The 25,115-nt window shown below is 41.0% G+C and overlaps 2 protein-coding genes across 4 annotated transcripts in view; both read left to right on the top strand.

The window, feature by feature from the left end:
* Positions 1 to 25,115, top strand: part of LOC118419733 — a 40,972-nt gene that overhangs the window by 3,154 nt on the left and 12,703 nt on the right. For 2 of the 3 annotated variants that reach the window (XM_035826272.1, XM_035826274.1), the window contains one exon: positions 24,871 to 24,951. The exons of the other annotated variant lie outside the window; for it this stretch is intronic. In XM_035826272.1, coding sequence (XP_035682165.1) covers positions 24,871 to 24,951 — 81 coding nt within the window. The remainder of the gene's footprint in view (positions 1 to 24,870; positions 24,952 to 25,115) is intronic. 3 annotated transcript variants of the gene reach the window in all.
* On the top strand, positions 290 to 19,758 carry LOC118419734. The gene is made up of 3 exons (XM_035826276.1): positions 290 to 1,260; positions 1,532 to 1,620; positions 17,314 to 19,758. Exon 3 carries the CDS (start codon positions 17,333 to 17,335, stop codon positions 18,245 to 18,247), a length of 915 nt encoding a protein of 304 aa, XP_035682169.1. The 5' UTR covers positions 290 to 1,260; positions 1,532 to 1,620; positions 17,314 to 17,332; the 3' UTR covers positions 18,248 to 19,758.

Here is a 25,115-nt window from a genome sequence, read left to right as displayed (position 1 = left end):
TATCGCGGTTAGAACCAACAGAGCGCGGAACGCCGACCTCGAGTAGCGAGGTGGGGCCTGATTGGCGGCAGGTTGGGCGATTACGGGCTGGACGTCTGCGGTTGTCCGACAAGACATAACCATGTATATCCACGTCACCGCAATGGACACAAGTGCAACTGCCGCCTGACCAATCGTGTTCGCCTTACCTACGGTTAAGCACAATGCAAGGTGTCCTGTGTACCGTACGTCTGTGCCCCAGGGGACAAGTAACCAGATCACGGAGGCTGCCCATGTCATGAATATGGCGCCACCACAGAAACGCCGACTCTGCACCACGCCATGTGGTCGAACTAAAGCCTCATACGTGTCCACGCTGATGTGAGCAAGGGTTATGAATACAACAAGCCGACCCATGTCTAGTACTTTGGCCTGTGCCGTGCACAGTGCACTGCTGTATGGCCAGTAACCGAGCATTGAAGCATACACAGATGGCGTTAAAAATAAGGCTGCGAGAAAGTCAGCCACAGCCATAGAACATGCCAAGAAGCGCATGTTTCTCGGCCAAGTATTTTGTCTCCCGACAGTTCCAATGATTACCAATATGTTACTGATCAAAGCACATACAACCACCATACCCATGAAAGCCGTTTGCCCCACCCCCAAAGGTTGACAACTGTCCTCGGCATGTAAAGGAATGACTAACGTGCTGTTTTCAATGTCAACAAAGTCAAAGTAGTCCGTAGAGTTAATGCTAACAAAGTCATCCATAGCTGTAACGCTGTCTGTGACATAAGCTGCAATATCAGTGGATCCCATTTCTGTAAAGTCTTCTAACACGGAGTTAACGGTTGAGTTGACGACATCTACATATATCATGTCCGTCGGGTATTCTACTCCTTTGAGTTCGAAGGTATCCTGATCAGTAGCAATGGCAGGAATGTCCGTAATGTTTTCCATCTTGAAGACGGTAAATTGAACCGAACCGTTAGTAACAGTTTTCTGTTGAGTAAATTTTATCTGAAGTAAAGGGTTGTTATAGAGCTAAATCGTTACTTGTACACAAAAGTTCGTGCTTATTGTAGGTACACCGGTATCTTCAATTGTCTTACTGCAGTCAAATCACAGTGGCACGTGGCCTTACGGACTCCTGATAGTGACGTCAGAATTACGGAGTCGTGACGTCGCTGTTACGTACTCGTGACGTCACAATCACGGACACGGGACGTCAGCAATAGGAGGGAAGTCCGTAGCGCCCGCCGACTCTGTTGCTGAAGGCTGGTGTGTCCTACGTGTAGACGGTCTCCTTGATTCCTCTAACGAAGCAGTTCTGTTCAGTACTGATGCTTTGATGTTTTTCCCAAGAAACGGCTGATTCAGTTTTTCATGGGTTGCTTAGAAGTTTCTGTCAGTGAGATTGATACGAAAGTTATTGATATTCGGCACAACTGAAGACGTCCCTAATAGAAAAGTGATCCACGAAGGCTCTTGTAAATTTCATGATGTTTGGTGCCTTGAAGATTTCAAGTCTGGCTCCACGTGTTGTTGTTAGGGTTGGTACTGCCTACGACTTATCACCAAGGGCCGCACGGGACAGCTATAGCAACAGAGGGTAAAGGAGAAATATCAAGTTTACACAAGGTACGTACCTATAAACGAAGGAACAAATAATCTACTTCTACTACTAGTAGGTAAATCAAACTACTTGTATTAGGAAAAATGTCGTCAGACTAGAGGCAAGTGTCTGTACCAGAAAACACTGACAGATTCGCGTTTTAAATGTAAGTTATGTCGGGGAAAATTCGATAGGATACCTCCCTAATTCAGCACGTACAGCAAGGTTAGATGCATTTTCGGGACATTAAGTGAGTGTTTTATTTTTTTAAAATTTTTTTTTTTATTCACAAATAACATTACAACACATCAACAAAATGGTGAACCATCCAAATCATATATACAAAAGAGAAGTAACTTGTTATGTAAAACATAAATCAAAGAGAAACTGATGTTGTATTTTTAACTAAAGTTCCCCACTTCCCATGGTGTTTTGCCATCTTCCCTCTCCTGTTGGCAATTTGGGCTTCAACCTTTTCAAAGAAATTTATGTAATTTATGAATAATTTAAAGTTAACTCTTTTAGTTTCTCTGCATTTATAAATGTACATTTTAGCCAGTAAAATAACCAAATTTCCAATTATAGAGGCTCCTTGATTGAGGTTACCAAAAATGATATTAAAGGGATTTATAATTAATGTTTGGCCTATTTTTTCAGAAAACCAGGTTTTAACTTTTTCCCAAAATTTAATTACTTGGGGGCAGTCCCAGAAGAGATGTAAATATGTCTCCTCCTCCATATGACAAAGTGAGCACAATGGGCTGTTAACACATTTCCAAATATATAATAATCTATTGGTAGGTAAGAATTTATGAAGGATTTTGTATTGGAAGAATCTAGTTACAGGGTCAATAGTACAAAAAATTACAGAAGTATATACTGTGTTCCATGGAATAGGGGTATCAAAGAGGTACAGCCATGCCATTTGTACATTTTGTGGTATACGAGGGGCATTCAATAAGTAATGTCCCTGACCCATTTCCCATAGCAGGAGATTAATGAAACTTGGCACAGTTATTAGTCTTTCTCTTCATAGGAACCACCCAGAGTTTTGCATTTCTCCCATCATTTGATGTAGCTCTGGACACCGTTCTTGTAGGACATCCCAGGTTGGTCCTCCGACAGATGCCTCATCAATGGCAGAAGAGGGACGACCAGGTCTGGGAGCTGTTTCCACAGACTTCCGACCTTGTTTGAATTCAGGATTCCAGCGTTTTACAAGGTCATATGATGGGGCATCATCACCATAAGTTTTTTTCATTTCATCAAAAGTCCCCTTTGGTGTGCGTCCTTTCAAATACAAAAACCGGATCACTGCGCGACACTCAACTTGCTCCATTTCACACCTGGTCCATTTCACACCTGACTCATTTCAAACACCAGTAAATCAGTAACCACAATTAGTTCAGAGCTGTTTTTTGCAACATAACCCATAGAGATATGACTCATTACACATGCAAAATTTCATTTAGATCAGACAACTGGAAGTGGGTCAGGGACATTACTTATTGAATGCCCCTCGTATCAATCAATTTTTCAGATACAAGAAAATGTTTGTATAAATCCTTAATAATCTTAATTCTCAATAACCATTCACTACTAAGTTGTTGGGGTCTACAAACTAGTGTGGGAGTAACTCCTATGAGAGTAGATTTCCATTTTTTTGGTATTGCAGTAAGTAACTGTAGATAAACAAAGTTGTTACATACTGGACCATATATATAACACAATTCATTGTAAGACATTATTGTACCATCAATATTCAAAAGATCATTAACAAATATAATATGTCTATTAACAAAAGAATTAAAGATAATAGGCTTTCCTCCAACTTGTATATTTGAGTTCATCCATAAAACCTGTTGCCTGATCTCGTCAGGGGTTACAGGAGGTTTGTATTGATAGCTGTACCAAGCATGAAAGATTTCTGATAAGAAAGGACTTAGTGTAAGGTCTTGTGCAGAGTTTAACTGATAAAAGGGAAACAATACACTGTCAATACAGGGATGAGTATGCAGTATACAAGCTGTAAACCAGTCTGGGTTAAAAAACAGTTTGGGTACCCAGGATGCTTTAAGTGTCAGAGCGTGGGCATAAAGATTAACTAGTTTCAGACCACCGTTTTCCACAGAGTTGTATAAAGTTTTCCTCCCCACCCTTTCAGGACCACCATTCCAGATGAAAGAAATTTTTTTTTCTCATAGTGTTTAAAGAAGTGTTTGTCCGGCAATGGTAAGGTCTGAAAAAGGTAGGTGAATTGAGGAACGAGCAAGGAGTTGATAATTGTAATTTTTCCTGATAATGACAGTTTTTTTCCCTTCCATGGGAATAGAAGTTTGTCTATTTTGGCTAAACGAGGGTCAAAATTTTTAGTCACAATATTGGCTAAGTCTACAGGAATATATATACCTAATATCTCTATACCTCCATCTACCCACTTAATAGGATGACCTGAGGGTAATACAAAATTTGTGTTTTTCAAAGTTCCTATCCTTAAAACCTTGCACTTATCAAAATTCAATAGAAGGCCAGATATATGAGAAAAGGAATCAAAATCTTCCAGAAGTCCATAAAAGGAAGAAATATCAGGGGTGAAGGGAAAATTGGAATCATCTGCATACTGAGAGATTTTTGAGGTTCTTCCTTTGACAGATAATCCGGATATATTATGATTCCGACGAATCTTAATTGCTAACATTTCGATTGCGATGATAAATAAGTAGGGGCTAAGGGGGCATCCTTGTCTTACTCCACGGTGTAAGGTAAAAGGACTAGATATATAACCATTATTGATGACTAAACTTGTTATGTTACTATATAAAACTCTAACCCAGGCAATAAACTGTGGTCCAAAATTAAAGAATTCAAGTGATTTTATAATAAAATCCCACCTTATGGTATCAAAGGCTTTTTTGTAATCAGAAATAAAAATTAAGCCAGGTTTTTCTTCTTTCTCATAATAATCAATTAAGTCTAATATCCGTCTTATATTGTCCCCGATGAATCGCCCCTTTACAAATCCTGTCTGGTCTTTATGAATAATATCAGTTATAACTGTTTTAACTCTAAGGGCTAAGCATTTTGAAAGAATCCTTACATCACAACACAACAATGTTAAAGGCCTCCAATTATCTAAAATTGTGGGATCTTTATGCTGACCTTCTTTCCCTTCCTTTAACAATAAAGAGATAAGGCCTTGCTTTTGGGAATTGGACAAATAACCTTTAGAAAGTGAGAAATTGAAACAATTTAACATGGGGGTTTTAAATACCGAGTAGAAATGTTTATAAACTTCAACTGGGATACCATCTAACCCAGGAGATTTAGAATTTGAGAAATTATTGATGGCTTTTTGTAGTTCTTCATCTGTGATATGACCTTCACATAACAGTTGCTGTTCATCGGACAGTTTTTTATGATATTGTGCAGGGAAAAAGGGCTCTATGTTTTCTGGGGATAGGGGCATTGGGGGCTCTTCAAAGGAATATAGAGTAGAGTAAAATTCTGGCTGTTTTTCTAAAATTTCTTGGGGATTACTGGTAAAGACATTATCAGATATTTTCAGGTTCTGCATGTTTTTCCTAGTGTAATTTCTATGTGCCAATTTCAAAAAGTATTGTGTGCATCTATCCCCCCACTCCATCCAGCGAGCTCTTGACATTACTATTAAACCTTTAGCCCGTTGGTTATAAAGTAATTCTAATTGTTTTTGTTTTCCATCTAAGTCATCTAAAATAGATTCAGAGGGGGATGGCATATTATCAATTTGGCTTTGTAATCTATTAATATCATCTGTTAGTTTTTTTTTTCCTTAGCTAAATATTGTTTGTTTTCCAACTACTAAATTTAATACAATGTCCCCTGAAAAAGCATTTTGCAGTATCCCATACAATATGGGGATCTGCTGTTCCCTGATTTACACTAAAAAATTCATTCATAATTTTAACAGTATTATGCTGAAAAGAGCTATCATCTAGTAAAGACAGATTAAATTTCCAATATCCCTTCCCCCTAGGAAACTGTGCAATAACAAAAGATAGGGCGATTAGGTTGTGATCAGATCTAAACTTATCGGCTATGACACATTTGTTTACTCTATTAATGAAGGAAAAACTAGTCAGGAAATAATCAATTCTGCTGGCCTGTCTGCGTCGGCGCCATGTGTATCGGACTGTTGTAGGATTTCTGAATCTCCAAATATCATGTAAGTCGAATTTACTCTTCAATTCCGAAATGGCTTCATAAGCTTTGGGGTGATAAGTACAATTGGTAGAAAATCTGTCCAATAAGGGGTTTTGTACAGTGTTGAAATCTCCAGTAATAATAAGATTTTCAGTACTGTCAGCAAAATTGTCTAGTTCCATAGATAAATTCAAGAAAAATTCATTAGGAGCATAAATATTCACAATACAAAATCTAAAATCATCTATAGACAAATCAACAATAATCCATCTACCATTAACATTAAGCTTTGTCTGGTGGATATGGGGGTTAATGTTGTTTTTAAATAGCATGGCTGTACCCCTTTGATTGGAGGTTCCGTGACAGAAAATCATGGTACCTCCCCACTCACTTTGCCATCTCTCTTCTACAGGTATTGAGGAATGAGTTTCTTGTAAGCAAATAATATGGTAGGGCTTGTCTCTTAACCAAGTAAATAACTCCCTTCGCTTAACAGAATCATTAAGTGAGTGTTTACAAAATTTCAAGTGCACATTTTCGATAGGACAAAATTTAGGACTTTTGAATGACCCCATATGTCAGATCCATAGAGCAAAATAGGTTTAACACAAGTGTCAAAGAGTTTGTTTTTAACTGGTAATGGTGCGTCTGCTTTGTCTAATGATTGTCTAATTCCAAATAAAGCTTTCAATCCCTTACTGTATAAGTGTTTGCTGTTGGCTTTCAATGTGCCAGCTGAGGATACAATAGTACCTACTAGATAACAATAAGAAGTTACTATTTCTAAATCATTATTATCAAATAAAAAACAACAATCTTTCGGTAAGCGGCCTCCCTTTGTAAATACAACTAGAGTTCCACGAACACATACCTTTGCCAAATAAACCAGGTTTGTTATGTAGAATGATGTCTGTAGACAAAATTTTCTTTATAATTAAATGCTTGGAGTTGGTTTATAAAATTTCGGCATTTATTATGCAAATTAGATCCCAATTTACAATTAATAGATATCAAATTGTATCAAGCATTACTTAAGCTATCAGCATACCAAAAATCATGATGATCCTTTGATCCATTCTTGACTTATTCTCTTTCAAAGTCTTTAAATACACCTCTTACTCTCTTCCCTCTTTCTCAGATACATATGTGACAACTTTGATGAAAGTACTATAATGGAATGCAGTGGATTTATGAACTTTTCCTAATCAATTATGCAAATTAGCTGTTAACTTGCATAATAAGTATCACATTATATAAGTCTTCATTTAGGCTATCTACATGCCGAAAATCATGACGATCCGTCAACACGTTAATATTTTCTCATTAATTATGCAAATGAGATCATCATTTGCATGATAAATATGTATTGACATTTCTCTCTTTCTCAGCTACATATGTGACAAGTTTTAAAGCCCTATCATGGAATGTAGTGAATTTATAAAATATCCTCATTAATTATGCAAATTAGCTGTTGATTTGCATAATTGTTATCTCATTATGTAGGTCTTCACTTACGCTACCTACATGCAAAAAAACATGATGATCCGTCAACATGTTCATATGTTCTCATTAATTATGCAAATGAGGTCATCATTTGCATAATTGATATCTGTCGACATTTCTCTCCTTCCCAGCTACATATGTGACAAGTTTGAAAGTCCTATCATGGAATGTAGTGGATTTATAATTTTTCCTCATTAATTATGCAAATTAGCTGCTGATTTGCATAATTAGTATACCATTATGTAAGTTATCACTCATTCTATCTACATACCAAAAATCATGACGATCCGTCAACACGTTGTAGAGTTATTCTCATCCAAAGTTTGAAAGGAAACCGGCGCCTGCAGTTCCAAAAAAGCCGCTAGGGGGCCCAAACTCACAGCACTTACTCTCTGTCTCGAGGGCTATCTACCACTCAAAAATCATGATCACAGCATGTCCAGAACACGAGATATCAAAAATTGAGGTTCTGCTGCAGTACCTTAGCAAGCTGCTAGGGGGCCCATTATCGAACTTGACCTTCGTTTTCCCGACCCCTACCCACCTACCAAATATTATCGGGATCCATCCAAGACTTCTTGAGTTATGCTGTTAACAGACAGACACACAGACACACACACAGACTCACAAGCCCAAAACATAACCTTAGCCATTCTGGCAAAGGTAATAACCTTTGTCTTTTTCAGGTTAACCTTCAGCTTCCATGATTTACAGTATTGTTCTAGTCTAAGTAGGGAGGACTGTAAACCTTGTTGGGATTCTGAGAAGATAACCAAGTCATCGGCATATAAAAGACATGGTACTTTCATGTTGTACAGAACCGGAGAATTGCAAGAGAAAGTATCAAATTCAGATACTATATCACTTATACCATGTTCAATGTTTTATTTATTAAGGTTCTCGCGGGCAAACACACATTCACCCGAATTTTGACCTTATTACACACGTCAGGCTTACCAAAGCCACACAAAACACATAATAACAATAGCTGCATACAAACAACGACTTGTAGATTCCAGTTGACATGTGCATAACATACATAATAGATTAAAATCAACGTACTGGAAAACGGTACCGAGTTACAAGCAGTACAGATAATAGCTAACAAGTGTTGATGGCACTACTGTGTAACCTTCTTGTTGTATAGACGGATGGCGCTATGGAGGAAGGACTTGCTGAGTCTCTTAGTACGGGCTTTTGGTAAACTGATTGTCCTAGAGTTTCTAAGTGTGAGTCCCGTGGCCCCTGTTCTTGTGGGTGGAACCATGTCATGTAGGGGGTGGTCTTCCCTGAGCATGCGTTCAAACAGCTGTACCGCTGCCTCCTCTCGTCTGACCTTCAGTGTTGGCAAGTCGGGCACACTGCGTCTACCTCCAAGGGAGATGATGCGCAGGGCTCGGCGCTGTACCCTCTCGATGGCCAGTTCCTGATCCTTACTGCACCCGACCAGTATAACATGGCCATACTCAAGTACTGGACGTACAAGTGACAGGTATATCTGTATCAGGTCCGTTACACTAGTACCTTGCTTCGTCAACAGACGCAGATAATGTAGTCTGCGCGATGCTTTTCTGATCATTGCAGAGATCTGTTCGTCGAAGGTGAGGTTCTTGTCCATGTAGAAACCTAGTCCCTTGGCACAGTCAACGGACGGGACTGGTTGGCCTCCAAGTGTGATCATAGGTGGAATCGGAGCAGATTTGCTGAAGCAGATCTGGAGAAGTAAACTCTTCCCACCGTTCAGCGTCATCCTGTTCTCTTCTGCCCAGGAGTTAAGATGAGTAGACTCCTCTTCCACAGTTGTATCCTGATCGGCTAAAGGCACAGGAATAGTCCTCGACAGAGAAACGTCATCGGCATATCCAACATCCATGGTGTCGTTATGCACGGTGGAGCGTGTGCTCATGAAGAGGAGGAATAGGTACGGAGACAGGACTCCTCCCTGGGGCACCCCTGACGTTAGGGTGCGCCAGGAGCTGCTCTCCCCGTCCATCACCACTCTCTGCCGTCGGTTCTGTAAGAAGCTGAAAATCCACCTCTGCATACGAGGGCTGACGTGAATGTCAATCACACGCTGGAGAAGCAGAGCATGGTCCACGCGATCGAACGCCTTACTCATGTCAGCGAAGATGGCTCTGACGAGCGTCGGCTTGTTTGCGTCCACAGCTGTCAGCCACGTTTGCACCATGCGAACAAGAGCCAGGGTCGTTGACGAACCCTTTACATAGGCGTACTGGTTCTTGATGACTGACTGGATGGAGGGTAGCAGCCTTTTCAAGATGCATCTCTCTAGAAGTTTTGCTAAGACTGAGAGGAGGGACACTGGTCTCATGTCACGAGCTTGACATGCACCGGCAAATTTTGGCACCGGGACCACGTTTGCTGACTTCCAGCCTACAGGAACTGTCCCCTCTGCGTATGAGGCGTTGAAAAGGTGGGTCACAATCGGAGCAAGGTACTCTGCGAACTCAGTAAGAATCCAGTTAGGTAAACTGTCGGGCCCGCATGCCTTCTTGGGTTTGACAGACTTCAGAAGACACTTGACCTCCCCAATGGAGCACAAGTCAGGACCTGGGTCACCTAGTGGTAGGGGGAACATGTAAAGTGGAACACTTTGGCACCATGCCTCAGAGAAATGCTGACTGATCGTTTCCGCCGCTTGTCCCGCAGGAATCCCGTCCAAAGCAGAACGTCCCGACTTCTGCGACCGACCAAGCTCCCGGTTAATACATGACCACCACTTGCGTGGATTTTCCTGTTTCAGCTGTTGGATACAGTTACGGTAGTGAAAGTTTTTGGCCTGTTGCACAACTGTTTTAACCTTGTTCCTCAGTTGTTTCCACAGAGGCGACTTTCCGTGTCGCTGGAATTCCTCTTGTCTCTGTTTAATGGCCCTCTTCACTCTCTCAGTCATCCAGCTTTTGTCGTCCGCCCGCACAGACCTGACCTTCATCGGGAAGTGATGCTCCACGAGGTGCATGATGGTGCTATAAAACTCCGATACTTTCTCCTCCACCGACGCGGCGTCGAGTACACGTGACCAGTCAGCTGTGGCGATAGAAAGTGCAAAGTCTGCTTTGCTAGAGTGCGAAACCATTCTACGAGACAGCTTCCCTGGAGCCTGCTTTTCGACCTGAGTCTGGGCCTGAAGCACGACACAGGCATGGTCACTTCTACCTATAGGTGCAATGATCTGTGGTTCACGGTAGAACTGAGCCAAGTTCGTGATCACGACGTCAAGAATAGATGAGCCCCTGGTAGGCTGCTTTACAATTTGCTTCAGTGTTGGATGGGCAGCATGAATACGTCGTAAGGGTAGCCTGTTTACATCCCCACAGAGCAGAATACCGGCCTGGGGTTGGCGGCGATGTATGGCGTCGATAGTGTTGACCAGGTGATACAGCATCTGATCATTTCCAACCTTATTATTTCTGCATGGCGGATGGTAAACAATACCGAGTACTATAACAGGCACAGACCTGGGGAGCCGACGTGGCCGGACCTCGATCCACACAACTTCTAAGTCCTTGTCCTCTAGGTCTTGGAGCCTACGAGCAGGAATGGTATCTGAGATATATGCGACGAGACCTCCACCCTTCTGACCTAGTCTGTCTTTCCGGAACAGCTGAAATCCAGGCATTGACAGGACATCGTCAGGTACGTCAACATTAGCCCAGGATTCGGTGATACAGGCTATCTGTGCAGAGTAGGCAGATATTGTAGCTTCTAGTTCATGTTTTTTGTTACAAATCGATCGTGCATTGCAGACGAGAATGTTTGGCATTCGGTGAGACTCAGTTTGTTTACCTACCACAGCCAATGGGTGATCATCCTCCTTGATTGAATTTACGTCGGCTAGGTAACGATGGCGCGCTTGGGTCTTCAGGAATGTCTGGCGTTCATCTGGCAAAATTGGCCGATTGTTGATGATGGTGGGGATATTCTTTGCTCTGTTACTTCCAGCTTTACATCCTCTTGTGTGCCAGATGCCACACTGTACAAGCAGGCTTTTGGTCTGCTCAGAAACTGCATACTTTCCACGACAGAGAAGTAAATCCGACCTGGAGTAGTAGCGCCCTCCCACAGCAGTAGCCACCATGTCTTTGTCTTGCAGAAAGAACACCACCAGGACGCATAAACGTGGGTATATCCACATGGTTGTCAGAATCTTGGAACACTAATTCAGTTATATACACACTAAAATACTGACATTTAAACTAGAGTCTATAAAAACGGAGTTTCACGAAGGAAACTCAGAGAGCCTAAAACAACATGGCAGCCCACCAGGAGCGCCCCCTTACGCTTACAATTATAAACAAATTAAACAATGTTGGACTCAGATTACAGCCTTGTCAAACCCCGCAGTTAGTTACAAAAGTTTCGGTAAGACGACTGTTGGTTTTGATACAATTTGTAGTTTTGGAATACATGTCTTTTATGGTTGATAGAAAATTTCCTCCTATTCCAAGATTATCTAATTTGAACAGTAGACCCTCTCGCCAAACAGAATCGAAAGCTTTGCTAAAATCTAAAAATCATGCGCAAAGACGTGAATTTTGACTGAGATATTTGCTTACTAAGGTAGTTAATACGATAGGATTATCAGATGTTCTATTGTTTTGTCTAAAACCGGCCTGTTGAGGTTTGAAAAGGCTGTTCTGTTCCGCATAGTTCACAAGACGTGTATTCAAAATAGAAGAGAATAATTTCCCCGGACAACTCATGATGGAGATACCCCGGTAGTTATCTGGGACTGAGGTATCACCTGACTTGTGTATTGGTACTATATGACTTTGGGAAAGTATCCGTTTTGCAAATGAATTGTAGGATTGGTTTACCACATTTCAACATTTCATTTGTAACCATATCACTACCACTAGATTTGCTGTTTTATAGTTTGGAGATGGCTATATCCATTTCCTTAGCTGATATCAGAGAATCCAAAATGGAATTCGTAGGAGGGAGAGGGGAGGGAAAATGAGTTTGAACATTTTTTGAATTATTAATTGAAGTTTCTGAGTCACTGATGGGAGATTTGTTTATTCTATTTAAACCACGCATCGTCCGTTATGAGAGAACTTGGCTCTTGTGTTTTCTCTGATTTCAGTTTCTTCAACAAGTTCCAAAACGCGTTTTGATTTTCTTCCCTCAGGAAGACGTTGGTTAACGATTTGTTGATGAAAGTTTTCTATATTCTTTTTTTTTCCTTTTAAAAAAACCCTCCCCTCAAGTCTGAGTTCAGTGGATTATTCTCAAGTAAAGATGCCAGATTTTTTTAGCTCGCGTTTCATTTCATAACAGCTTTTGTTAAGACATTTCTTATTTCTACTTTCCTTGGCCGTTTCCGATTAATTTTTAAACACAACGATTCATATCCGACATCTCTTAATACGGAACTGAGGTCCGAGACGTAGTTTTCAATTTCGTGGGCTGCGTTTTTGGTTCCTCTAAGTGAAAGATTATTCAGTCTCTCTATAATGTGTGGTTGGCTGAGGGATTGAAAGAACTTCTGTGCTAAGGTTTCATTCCAATGGAATCTTTTAGAAAGAGGTTTGCTGTTTCCACTTTTCTGTTTCTCTTTGGCAGGGGGATTTGAGGATTTTGTACGTAAAGCCCCGGTCACAAAGCGCGTACGGTTTCTTGCGATGGCCTATTCCGCATATCGTACGATGAGCGCAGTAAATCGCAGCAAAATTGTAAGCAAAATCAGCCATCGCAGTGAATCGGATGATGTTCAAAATTTTTCCAGTGTCGCACGATTTTTTACTTGTGTCTCTTCTGAATAGCCGCCTGACCGCTTTTGCGCGTCTTTAACCAACAAAATGTGGACATAGCTGTTGAATACCTTCCTATAATATCTTTAACTGTAAAAATGAATTAAAAGAGACCATAAAAGAGACATTGTTGGGTCCATTAATCTTCTTGGTAGTATTCGATGATGCCATGAGAAACGCAGCTGCAGAAATATGGAAATACGTTGATGATTTATCGATTCACGTATATGCACCACACCATCGTCTATGCAACTGGAGCTGAACTCTTTCAATGACTGGTCAAATAAAAATCACATGTTATTAAACCCAGGTAAATGCAAGACCATGGTTGTATGCTTTATGAAGTGCCCACCCCCACCTACCGTCCTTCTCATCGACCGGACGGAGCTGGAAGTGGTATGCGCGATGTACCTCCTGGGGGTTTGGATCCAAAACTTGAAATGGGACAAACAAGTGAACACGATGATCGGCAAAGCAGGTGGACGCCTCGCAATGCTGCGCAGACTCAAACGCTTCCAGATTCCAGTCAACGACCTACTACAGATCTACATAAGCTATGTTAAGGCCCCCTCTCACTTGACGTGCGGCACGCTTGCGGCATTGCTGCGTTCGAAAACGCAGATGTACCGCCACGGAACCTAGAGGTGCCGCAAGCAAACCTAGAGGTGCCGCAAGCAAACCTAGAAGTGCCGCAAGCAAGCGCGACGTTTTTTAAAAAGTTTAAAAATAACGCAAGTGGCAAGATGCCGCAACAGTGCCCCAACAATGCCCCAACAGTATCAAGGATATATTTTGCCTATTTTACACCAAGAATCAAAAGTAAACATCATTTTATCACCGAAAAAGTATTTTAGATGCATTTCTAATAATTTTACAGCGGTTTTCGATCCAGTTAAAACACTGCAAGTTCCAGAAAACTTACCTTTGTTTGTTTGTTTGTTACCTTGTATCCGTATTCAGAGTTAACTTAAAAATACAAGTTAATTTCGAGTCTAGAGTCGGCAGGTTTTTGCTGGATCGGTCAGTAAAACGGGAAAAAAACATTTTCCCCAGTCCTAACCGGTTAACCAGTGTATTTTGTTGTTTTTTGCGCAGTCTATGCCATAGTCTGTAGAGTCCATTCCAAGACACCATGAGGGTTTTTAGGCGATATTTATAATTAGTCTGAATTATTTTGAATAAAAGAATATCCGAGCCACAATAATTAAATTATTTTCAAAAAATTGACTAAGAAAATACTCATTTATTTGAATTTCTTTGAATATTTTAGAAACATTTTGAAAGTAACTGTACAAAAATATGTTTATTTAGAATAATTGTGAAACCTCTCTGTGATTATTTCACATTTACAAATATTTACAAAAAATGGTAAACCTGGCCAAATGGTAAAAATAGTTTATTGCCCCCATAAAAGTAAGCCCTATTGTTGCATCTGTATATTTTTAGATTTCACTGCTGGGCACTGGTGGATCCTTTGTGGTGGGCCATTGTTGCATGGCACCCAACCATACTTTGCAAGGATGTGTGAATTGCTATCTTCCCAGCCCACCGAACCATTTACAAAAAATGGTAGAAAATGATAGACAATGGTAAATAATGGTAGAATGCTGTTATCATTATTTAGAAACCATTAGAAGTATCCAATTCCACACCATGAATATTTCCAAAGTTTTACAGGACCAGGGAAATATTTATAAAGTTGAAACAGTGTTAAAAATATTTCTGAAGTATCAAATATCCTAGACATATAATTACAAAACTTTAAAATCAATTCTAAACAATGGCAACAAACATCCGCATGGTGTCTTGGAATGGACTCTATAGACTGACTGACAGCAGTGTAACGTTAGTAGTTGCAGTAGCAGTGTCTGAGGTAAGGTGACCGTAGCTCTAATGTGTATCACGATTCATTCTGAAAAGCCAGTCAAGCACCGTGAGCAAAGTTCATCGAACGTCAGTCGGTTCCTTTAACTTCAGGGTAATCCTAAGCATCATGCTTCACCTTAGCTGACCGCTTTTCCTTAAAATCTACTGTGGCCCGTATGTACACTTTGTAGTGTACAAGCGAGAGAGGTCACTGACCGGTCATGACCCGCAATTAGGTGGACCTCAGAAAAATGGCAGAAATGCGCATTTCAGGAGGTGGGCTGTCTGGTTACTTGAGTTTTCATGGACTCTTATAGTCATAGGGGGGAGATTTTGACTCCCTTCTCTTTTCAGAGGGACCATTCATTTTGTACGGGGATGAGGAACTGGGATGGGAGGGGCCATCCATTTTACATATTGTGGATGGAAGATAGGGCCATTTTACGATGTTCTGGTAAGCGAGGCAGTGCGAGGGACCATCCATTTCAAAAAAATGTTGGGAACGGAATCTTAAGTATAGACACTGGTAAGCTAAGTGAAGGTTCTACAAAACTGTATACATGTATGCCAGAGAGAAGTACTTAGAGCTTAATGATTTCGAGCTGCGCTCTACAATAAGCAAAGTCAGAATTAGCGCTCATCCTGTTGAAGTAGAAAGAGAGCGATATAAGGGATTAGCAGTATGCGAAAGAATTTGTAAGTATTGTACATCTAAAGCAGTGGAAGACGAAACACATTTTATTTCCAAGTGTTCATTTAACCCTTTTCAGACCGGGGGGGGTGCTTTTTGAGGCCTGCGCTAACTTTGATGTCCTATAACGCCAGAACGGCTTACGCTAGAGCCACCAAATTTGGTGAGTTTTCCTAAAATATTGTTGGCAACGATTTTTCGAAGTTTGACAAATTTTCCATGTTTTCGTGTTGCCATGGCAACCGTTTGTTGACAGGCAGTTTTGCCAAAAAGCACTTTTTTTGGTTCTAACAATGTATTTTCACATTTATTTGCTATATTACTGCTATTTTGTTACATTAATAAAATCTTATATTATTTAGCATATCTTTCATAATTATATATGCATAAATTACGCTAATTTGATGACGTCATCAGCCCAAAATCCAAGATGGCGGACCGTATGGCCAGATCAAGAATAACAAGCTAATTATCCCTTAAAATTTGTAACTACCTAGTATTTTTTCATCAAAAACCATCTAAATGAATAAATTTAGTCTATTTCCATTGCCTTTTGTGATAATTTGTTGCAAAAAAAGTATTTTTAAAAATTCAAGGTGGTGGACATAATATGGCGGAGCCCAACTCGTATCTTAGATGTGCATGACGTCATTTTATGACGTCATTTTGACGTCATTGATGTTGCTATTGGCAACGCAATTCGTAATAAACATTATTATTTTGTTATCTGCACTTGTTACATTTTTGTAGCATAACTTGAAGTTTTCTGAGAATATCCTTTTTTCATGGGTCCGGCCAATATGATCAAATTGATGACGTCATAATTACGTCATCTTACGTGAACGTAACGTCAAACGTCACATACTTGTCAGACATCGATATCATGTCCTAAAAATATGGTGGCCCTACGGCACGTCGTGTTAGAGTTATAGGACTTAGAAGTGGAGGGCCTCAAAAGCCCCCCCCCCCGTCCAGGGATGACCATATATACAATCTTTATTGACAACGACAAAAGTACAGCGACTTTCGTAAGGTCTACATGAATAACAACTACTTACAGTACAACTAAACACATATATATGGATATCTATAGGTATGGATACATCAACATAAAGGGTCTAGCATGTCATTTACACTCTTATATTGGTTCTATGGTATAAACAATCGTGAATATATTTGCCTACTTGTACACAATGTGGATTTTCGCCTCCCAGAATGTACTTGAATTTATCTATCGAACAGAGAGTAGCAAAGTCTTTAGAGCGAGCGGAAAGTAATGTGAACAGCTCTGTGCGTTTGTCATTATATTGAGAACAATCCATAACAAAGTGACGTTACGTTTCTACTGCAAAGTGTAGAGTATGTATATACTTTCAATCACGTTCTTTTCCTGTCCTGCAATGCACATTTCCACCATCTCAGTCATGTAGATAAAGTCTGCACCTATGTCCAACTTATTTGAGGCTAGAAGATCAGATTTGATAGATGTCATCATTAGTACTTAGATGATATCTTTTGTATGTATTATTGAATTGAACTGAGTATATTTGTGTTTGTGTATGTATGTATGAACCTAGGAAGATAACCTTCTTAGGGGCTGAAGAGTAGCACTATAAACTAAACTAGTGGTGCTTGCTGTGATTAAAGAAACATTCTGAGTTTCCAGTCCAGTTTTCTGACAGTTTGCAATGTATTTTATCCAGCTCCAATGATATCCTCTTCATGAACCCTTGGGAAGGGAAGTACATCACCTGCAGCTACGATCGTAGGAGCCTCCCTGAAGTCAGAACCATGAGAGTCACTGGTGATAACAACATTTACATACTGGCTAAGGAGCAACTGGGTCGCGATGATTTGTGCCTGTTTCAGTACATCCATGCAGAGAATGTGTGGGAACGTGCGGGCATGTCCTTAATATCTGCATCGCCAGGGCAAGAGGAAGATGGTCGTAGTTGTGAATGGACTTGCTGCGATGAGCTCCTTGAAATTGATGGAGTCTTATACTACATTGAGGTGGAAACGAGATCGAAAACAAGATTGAGGGTGTTGGTTAAGATGAGAAAGTACAACCAACACATGGATGAGTGGCAGGACTGTTCACAGCTGAAAGTTGACGGAATTTCAAACTACACACTTTCCAGCGGTCCCTGCCTGTATTTCCTCTTAAACATGGAAGTGCATCGCTACGACCCAATCCAGGACCGCTGGTGCAAGCGGACCTCACCGAGGGTCCGTTACTATCCTGAGTGTCCTCAAATCTGTACAGCCGTTGCCATGGGAACAGAGATTTTCTGCACAGATGATGACTTCACCCAGACTCTGGTGTACGACACAGAGTCAGACAGCTGGCAGAAGCTGCAAGGCTGGCCGATCCCGGGAAAGTTTGCTGTTGATATTCTTGAATATGTTCCCAGGTTTTTCCTGCTGGAGAACCAGCTGCATGTATTTCTGTGTAGACACTATGACACGGACGAAGATGCGGCATCACCGGACAGCCTGGTGTATGTGTATGACCGGTCCTCTGATGCCTGGAGAGACTTGGAGGCCACCTTTCCTAATCGTTACAATGGGCGTTATGGGCGTGCACCACTGTGCCCTGTAGCACGTATGTACTTACCATATCTGAAGGGGACATAAAAACACATCACTGAAATATCATCATCATTTTAGGAAATAGAAGAGAGAAATAGCCTATTCCTTTAGGCCTAGAGGGTGTGAACAAGTTTGGAAACATATTTGTCAATGTTGTTTGGGTTGAATCAACACTGTAAGGCTGGGCTTCATTTCATTTTTTTTTAAAACATAATTCAACTAACATCTTATATCTAGTCTGCTTTCCTTCAGCTCGGGAGATTGTGGAAGTTGTTTGCTTACTTATGTAATCTCACAAATGTCATGTTTCCAGAAAGATTACATGTATTGTCGTTCGTAGAGAACTGGCCTTTCATATGACAAGGACATTTCTAGCCTGGGCAGTAGTTTGCTCCTATATTTGCTTCTGCTACCTATCTGGGGAACTGTACATTCAAATCTTTTGGTGGTGACGTTAGTTATTGAGCGAATTAAGGAATCTGGAGTGCTTGTTCAAACAGGCGTTCCAACACCTGCTCGAATACAAGTTCTTTGTGACTCACTATTGCTGGGGAACTTTTGCAAGTGGGATCTGATGGTAGGGACCAATTTTTGAACAAGAATCGAATATTACAGGTGTTAGAGATGTCCTAGTTCCCACACATAAATAAGAGAGAGGCAGCTGTATATATAGTGTATGATAAACATCGGAACACTACCCAGATGGTACCCAGGCCAGGACATTTCACCAACATTTTAACTCTTTTCCCAAAAAATTGTGTATGTTGGTCCATCCGTATATAATGAAGGGCAGGTGCAGTATTAACAGATACTTATCATTTTCAAAATTTATGCGAAAATGCCATAATTTCTAGAGGTAAAAGGTGGGAAAGACATACTTGTGTCATGTGCAAGCTAGTTAACAGTGAATGTCACCATGCGTATATCATGTAAATATCGAAGTCATTTACCTAGAATTGATATTGATATATATATATATCCACATTCCTCCATGACACATATATATTAATACATACACACACACACATACATACACATACACACATACGTAGTGTGTGTGTCATGGAGGAATGAGGTCTCCGAACTCTTGGTGGTAATGGTTTAGCATTGGCCACGGAAAAACAACCGTTACGGTGTTACCAAACTGGCGGCACAGAAAAACAACAAAAGCTTATTAACGCTTAGCTGGTCACAAATGAACTTTTACCCTTCAGCCCCAGTCTATCGTGTAACTGCTGTGCATAAAGGTCATCAATAAATTTTGTTGGGAGTGCTGGTTTTTAAGAGTTGTGTTCAAGGTTCCTGTCTGACATTTAACCCAAAAATTGTTTCATTTGTTTGGTCGTGTTAACGTCAAACGTGTTCAAAAATTTAGGAAGGGTCTTTGTTTATGCGTTGTCCATCTTCAAGGTCCGTGTCTGAAATATGAAAACAGAATAAAACAGTCTCATACAATCAAAATTTTACATTCTTGTCATTTTATTACATGTAATTAACTTGTGCTTGTCTTACGAGCACATTACAAAAACATTATCAGCAATGAGCCATGAAATCTATGATAATCGTGCTACAACTGATGCAAAACAAGAATCGAGCACCTATTCAAAATAGGTGTATTATAAGGGACCGTTCGGAAAATATCACGGGGTGGTGTGTGAAGACTGGTGTAATTTCTAACAGTCAACAGCTTCTGATTTTAATTCTGCCACATTTCTCCTGAATATTACTTGCACATATAGCCTCTTGTTGGCGGTTGGAGTCGACTCGGAGTACACTCTGACCCCCCCCCACCCCCACCACCACACACACACACACATTTTAATACACACACAAGACCGACCTATTAGTAAGCATGGTTTCGAAGTTACCCTAGTCAAATCCGGGAGAAGGGTATTTAGGTACCCAAGATGTATGTTTACACAGACTCGGAATTCAGCGGAGTGAGCTCCCATCCACTCAGACAAAGACTGTGCAAACCAGACCATTATCTTTTACTTCGTCTCCCCATGTGCATCAACATGTACCTCCCCCCTCAACTACCCGCATATTTCATGACCAGATATATGGTCGCACCTGTGCCCAGGGCACTTCGCAGGCCCCAGTCGTCTACACCCCATTCCGCGCACTTATCTTGCTCTAGACAAGTGCGATGTTCCTCTACCAAATTATAGACTTTTTTTCTGGCATGACTTCTTTTTCCCTTTTCCCTCCATGTGCACTTTTAGCTCCACACCTCGCCATAACTCGGGCCCCAGCCTCGTCCCTCCCCCCTCCCAGTGTCCCCAACCCCAGTGCCCTTACAGTTCGTGACTAGACGTACAAAAATGTAGTTGAACCGGCACACCTTCCGTCAGGTGCACCTCAGTCCGCGCACTTGCCTTGGTTCAGACAGAAAAGGGGCGGACACCATGGAGTACTGGCGCGTTTGGGCGCTTATCATGGTCATTCCAGTGACTTCTGTTAATGTGTGCTCGTCGTCATCAACCACACAGAATAGCGATATCAAGGAAGATGCTTCCTTGTTTCAACGTAAGAATTCCTTGGTTTTGTCACGTAATTCTTTCAGTACTAACCCTCAGATTGGTTTCAAGTGCCATTCCATTTCATTCTATGCTTGCTTTGCATGTGTTTGCGAGACATGGGGTAGTGTTTCTAAAAGTACTTGTTGCTGCGCGTCCTAAGACAATATGTAGCCCCGATATCTTTGAACAGTTTCCTGTTTCATTCTTATTTGGTTCATCGTGGTACGTGTCCTAAGATATTCTGAATTTTGGGCAGTGGGTTGCCTTGCTGGACTAATATGGGTGGCATATTAGTGCCCCAAGATTAACTTCAATGAAAGACGGTCCAGAAAAGATTACGGAGATATGCGTGAAAAGCTACAAGATTGTTCTTCATTCTTTTGACTTTCAATGTTTTTTCAAACGTTTATTCCTCACAATACACCCCTCCCTCACGCCTGATCAGACGTGAAAAAATGATGTTCAACCAGTTTTCATATCTCATGCATGGGCATATCTTATTGAAGGACTTGTTTGGAGGAGTTTAATTTTTTTTATTCATTTATTTGCAAATCCATGCCCGTAGGCTAATTGCAAGGGTACAGACAGTAAAAAAGTAACGAGTGTCTAATCTATACAGATATCTATATGCATGATTCTACATTCTTTACTGGAAGGTTTGACTTCTTCTTTGTAAGCAGCGGCTGATGAAAAGTCCCACGTTTTTAATGATTAATGGGTTCTGTGATAATGTTAGTTTACAAGATCTACAATAGCATTTTCTCAATGATAAATTAAGCAAACGACGTCCGGTTTTGAAAAACTAGTACCGAGGAAACAAATGAAGCCCTAATTTGCATAATATGTCCAAATTATATAGTTTTGTAGATTCCAGTATTTTACTGGGATTTACTGTTGGTGTAGGAATAGGAAGATGTGCAAGAGGTGGCGCCATGTCATCGGAGGCTCATTTTTATAAATGTATTCTAAGGCAATCGCGCGAGCCTCGCTCAATGTGACAGGGACGGTTTTCGGGCGAAAAATACGAGCGACCTTCTGTCGGCTGACCTTCCGACTTTGGCGAAGTACGCCAAAAGATTGTAAACAATGTGACAGGAGAGGCTTTATAAATCAAGAATTTAGCTCGGCCGAGGTGTTGGCCAGCTCAAAATGGGCATTTTTCAGCCGAAGTATGGCCGGCGTTTTGGCGATTATGCGGGCCTCGGATGATTTTTAGCAGCTCGCCCGGCGTTCGCGAGACACTTCCAGCTGCGTTTAATTTCGGCGAGACCTCGGCAACCATTTTAGATTTTTTTGTGAGATTTTGGATTGGTCTATTGCAAAATTCCTGTTATATTACTGTTTTTAGAGTGCCCGTCCACCACTCACTCCTTACATATTTCCCAAAACTCAGAAGTCAAAGTTGATCCAAATATTGTCTTTTTACCGGATTACTCGATTCTCACTTCGTCCATGCAAGGAGGTTATATCATTGGTCCATGCTACGAGGGGCATTCAATAAGTAATCCACCTGACCCACTTCCAGTTGTCTGATCTAAATAAAATTTTGCATGTGTAATGAGTCATATCTCTATGGGTTATGTTGCAAAAAACAGCTCTGAACTAATTGCGGTTACTGATTTACTGGTGTTTGAACTGAGTCAGGTGTGAAATGGACCAGGTGTGAAATGGAGCAAGTTGAGTGTCGCGCAGTGATCCGGTTTTTGTATTTGAAATGACGCACACCAAAGGGGACTTTTGATGAAATGAAAAAAACTTATGGTGATGATGCCCCATCATATGGCCTTGTAAAACGCTGGCATCCTGAATTCAAACAAGGCCGGAAGTCTGTGGAAACAGCTCCCAGACCTGGTCGTCCCTCTTCTGCCATTGATGAGGCATCTGTCGGAGGACCAACCTGGGATGTCCTACAAGAACGGTGTCCAGAGCTACATCAAATGATGGGAGAAATGCAAAACTCTGGGTGGTTCCTATGAAGAGAAAGACTAATAACTGTGCCAAGTTTCATTAATCTCCTGCTATGGGAAATGGGTCAGGTGGATTACTTATTGAATGCCCCTCGTAGCATCACATATAATCATAAGTGTTGGATAGACGTCGTCCGAGCCCCATCCAATTTGTGAAGGGCAGATATCGATTTTCCGCGAAAAATACAGTCGATGCTCGGGCGATGTTGAAATTCGGCGAGGTCTGTCCGATTTACAAACTCGGCCGGAGTTCGTAATAAAAATTGTGGAATCTTTGGAGTGTGTATTGAGCATGGTTTTTATTCCTCGATACCACTGGGCTGGGTTGTCTTTCCGGAGTGCCTGTATTTTGTCTTTGTAGAACGATGTTTTGGCTTTCTTGATCTTTCTTTGGATCTTGTTTCGTATACAGAACGTGCCATTTGTTATCGTAATTCCTTTTGCCTCTGCTGCATATGGTTCTTTATTTCCGGGTTTAGCCATGGTTTGTCGTTGCTGTGCATTTTGATTAATTGCTTTAATCGGAAAATGTTCATCGAGCTTGCTGTGTATCTTCTCATAAAATTCGCCAGTCTTGGACTGTGCATCAGGGGCACGCATTACTTCCTCCCATCCGTATGAAGTAATCCATTGTCCAAAATGACCTGATTTGCGAGTCAGGGAAAGGTTGGACGGACCTTGTTACGGCTTTGTTGACATGGCTATGCTCCTTTGCATTCAAAATAATGAGGTTAACCATGTTGCAGATATGACTGCAATTTGGACCTCAAATATTCAATGACAGTACTGTTTGGAATTCTTCGAGTTTATTGCACATAGATCTAGCATTACAAACAACAATGGTTGGCATTTGATGTTTTGGCTGTGCCGTTCCAAGACTAATAGTCCGTAGTAATCGATGACGGCGGTAATATTGCCTAGTACGGTGCGCATTCTGTACAGGTAGATTGGAAAGGTTGTTGTTATTGCTCACCTTGTCATTGCCTAACAGGTTGCCCGATTTGCATATGAACGGTGCAACATGGCTGGTAATTCCCGGTCTTCTGTGGCCTACGATGGTGCAAATGGAGCGTTTAATATTCCTGCTAGCGCGGCATCCCCTTGGTCGACTTCGCAAACGCAGGATGTCCAAGCTGCGCAACTGATTCTTGAGCTTGGTATCCAAGGGCGATGTAGCTGGTTTGAGGCTCCCGATAAGCTTCGCTGCATATTGTATGATCCCCTTTGTCGCCATCGTGAGCAGTGAAATACGCGGCTGCTCCGGAGAGCGCCACCTATCGAGCGTTGTGTAAATCTGTCATGTTCGTGGGGAGGATCCAGTATATCCACATCGGTGGATCTCTTCCTACGACAGTTTACCATGTAACGTTACAAGTTACTCTTCAAGAAATTAAAGAATTTTTTTTTAATCTAGAGACAACAGATGAGAAATTGAAGTGCAGCACACAACTAGGCCAGAACGATATAATATAATATAATATAAAGTCATGACAACATGGCTTGCCATTTAGTGTCAAGCATTGTTAGACCGTACGTGTTAGTTATACAGAGTCCCAATAGTCTGGCGTCTCAGACAAAATTACAAGCCTTGTTTTAGATTCACAGCTGTCAAAGGAAGACATTTCTAAGTTGCAAATTTATATACAAATAGACACTTTGATACAACTTTGAGAGGACTGATTTGAAAGTTGTAAAAGTTAACTAGAACAAGGTTGATATTCCAAAAACTGCAAATAATATAATGTCTTGCTAATTGATTATTCAGGGATGTTTCAATTTGATTCAAACCTACTTGTAACTGTCTTACAGTTATCTGCGATATTCTGCATGGTTTGATAATGTTCCTATGAATTCCATGGGCAATACCTGCCTGCCTCTGACAAGTTCTTATACTAATCTGACCCACTATTGTTCTTAGCTGGCAGACAGTCCTGCATTTTTATGTGTTTAACATATGTGTTTATTGGGGTCAATCTACTATTCCAACTGCTGGACAGGTCTCAGTGAGAGCACTTCCTACTCGTGTTATACTGGGCAACAAAGTGAGATTTAAGAGTTGTCTCCAAGGTCCCTGTCTAATATACTAAAACAAAATTTTCTCATTCATTTGATCGTGTGGATGCCAAAATGTTTGAAATTCATCGTAATAAGGTTTTAACTTTAGTTAATCTCATTCCAGAACCTGCTACAGACCATCCCATCCACGGACACATGTGTGACCGGAACTACCAAAGAGAGCAAGGACAAGAGAACAATGCAGGTGAACTAAACCTATTGTTACAGGCCTGTTTACCACCATTATGTATGTCGTGGAGGTTATATTTTAGTCAGCATTGGTGTTTTTTGTTTGTTTGTTTGTGTGCGTCTGTGTGTTCGTGTGTGTGTGTATGCGTGTGGGTGGGTGCGCGTGTGTGTACGTTTATG

The sequence above is a fragment of the Branchiostoma floridae genome, chromosome 7, assembly GCF_000003815.2.
Source record: "Branchiostoma floridae strain S238N-H82 chromosome 7, Bfl_VNyyK, whole genome shotgun sequence".
Classification (NCBI taxonomy): domain Eukaryota; kingdom Metazoa; phylum Chordata; class Leptocardii; order Amphioxiformes; family Branchiostomatidae; genus Branchiostoma; species Branchiostoma floridae.
This window is presented reverse-complemented; position numbering and strand designations above follow the sequence as displayed.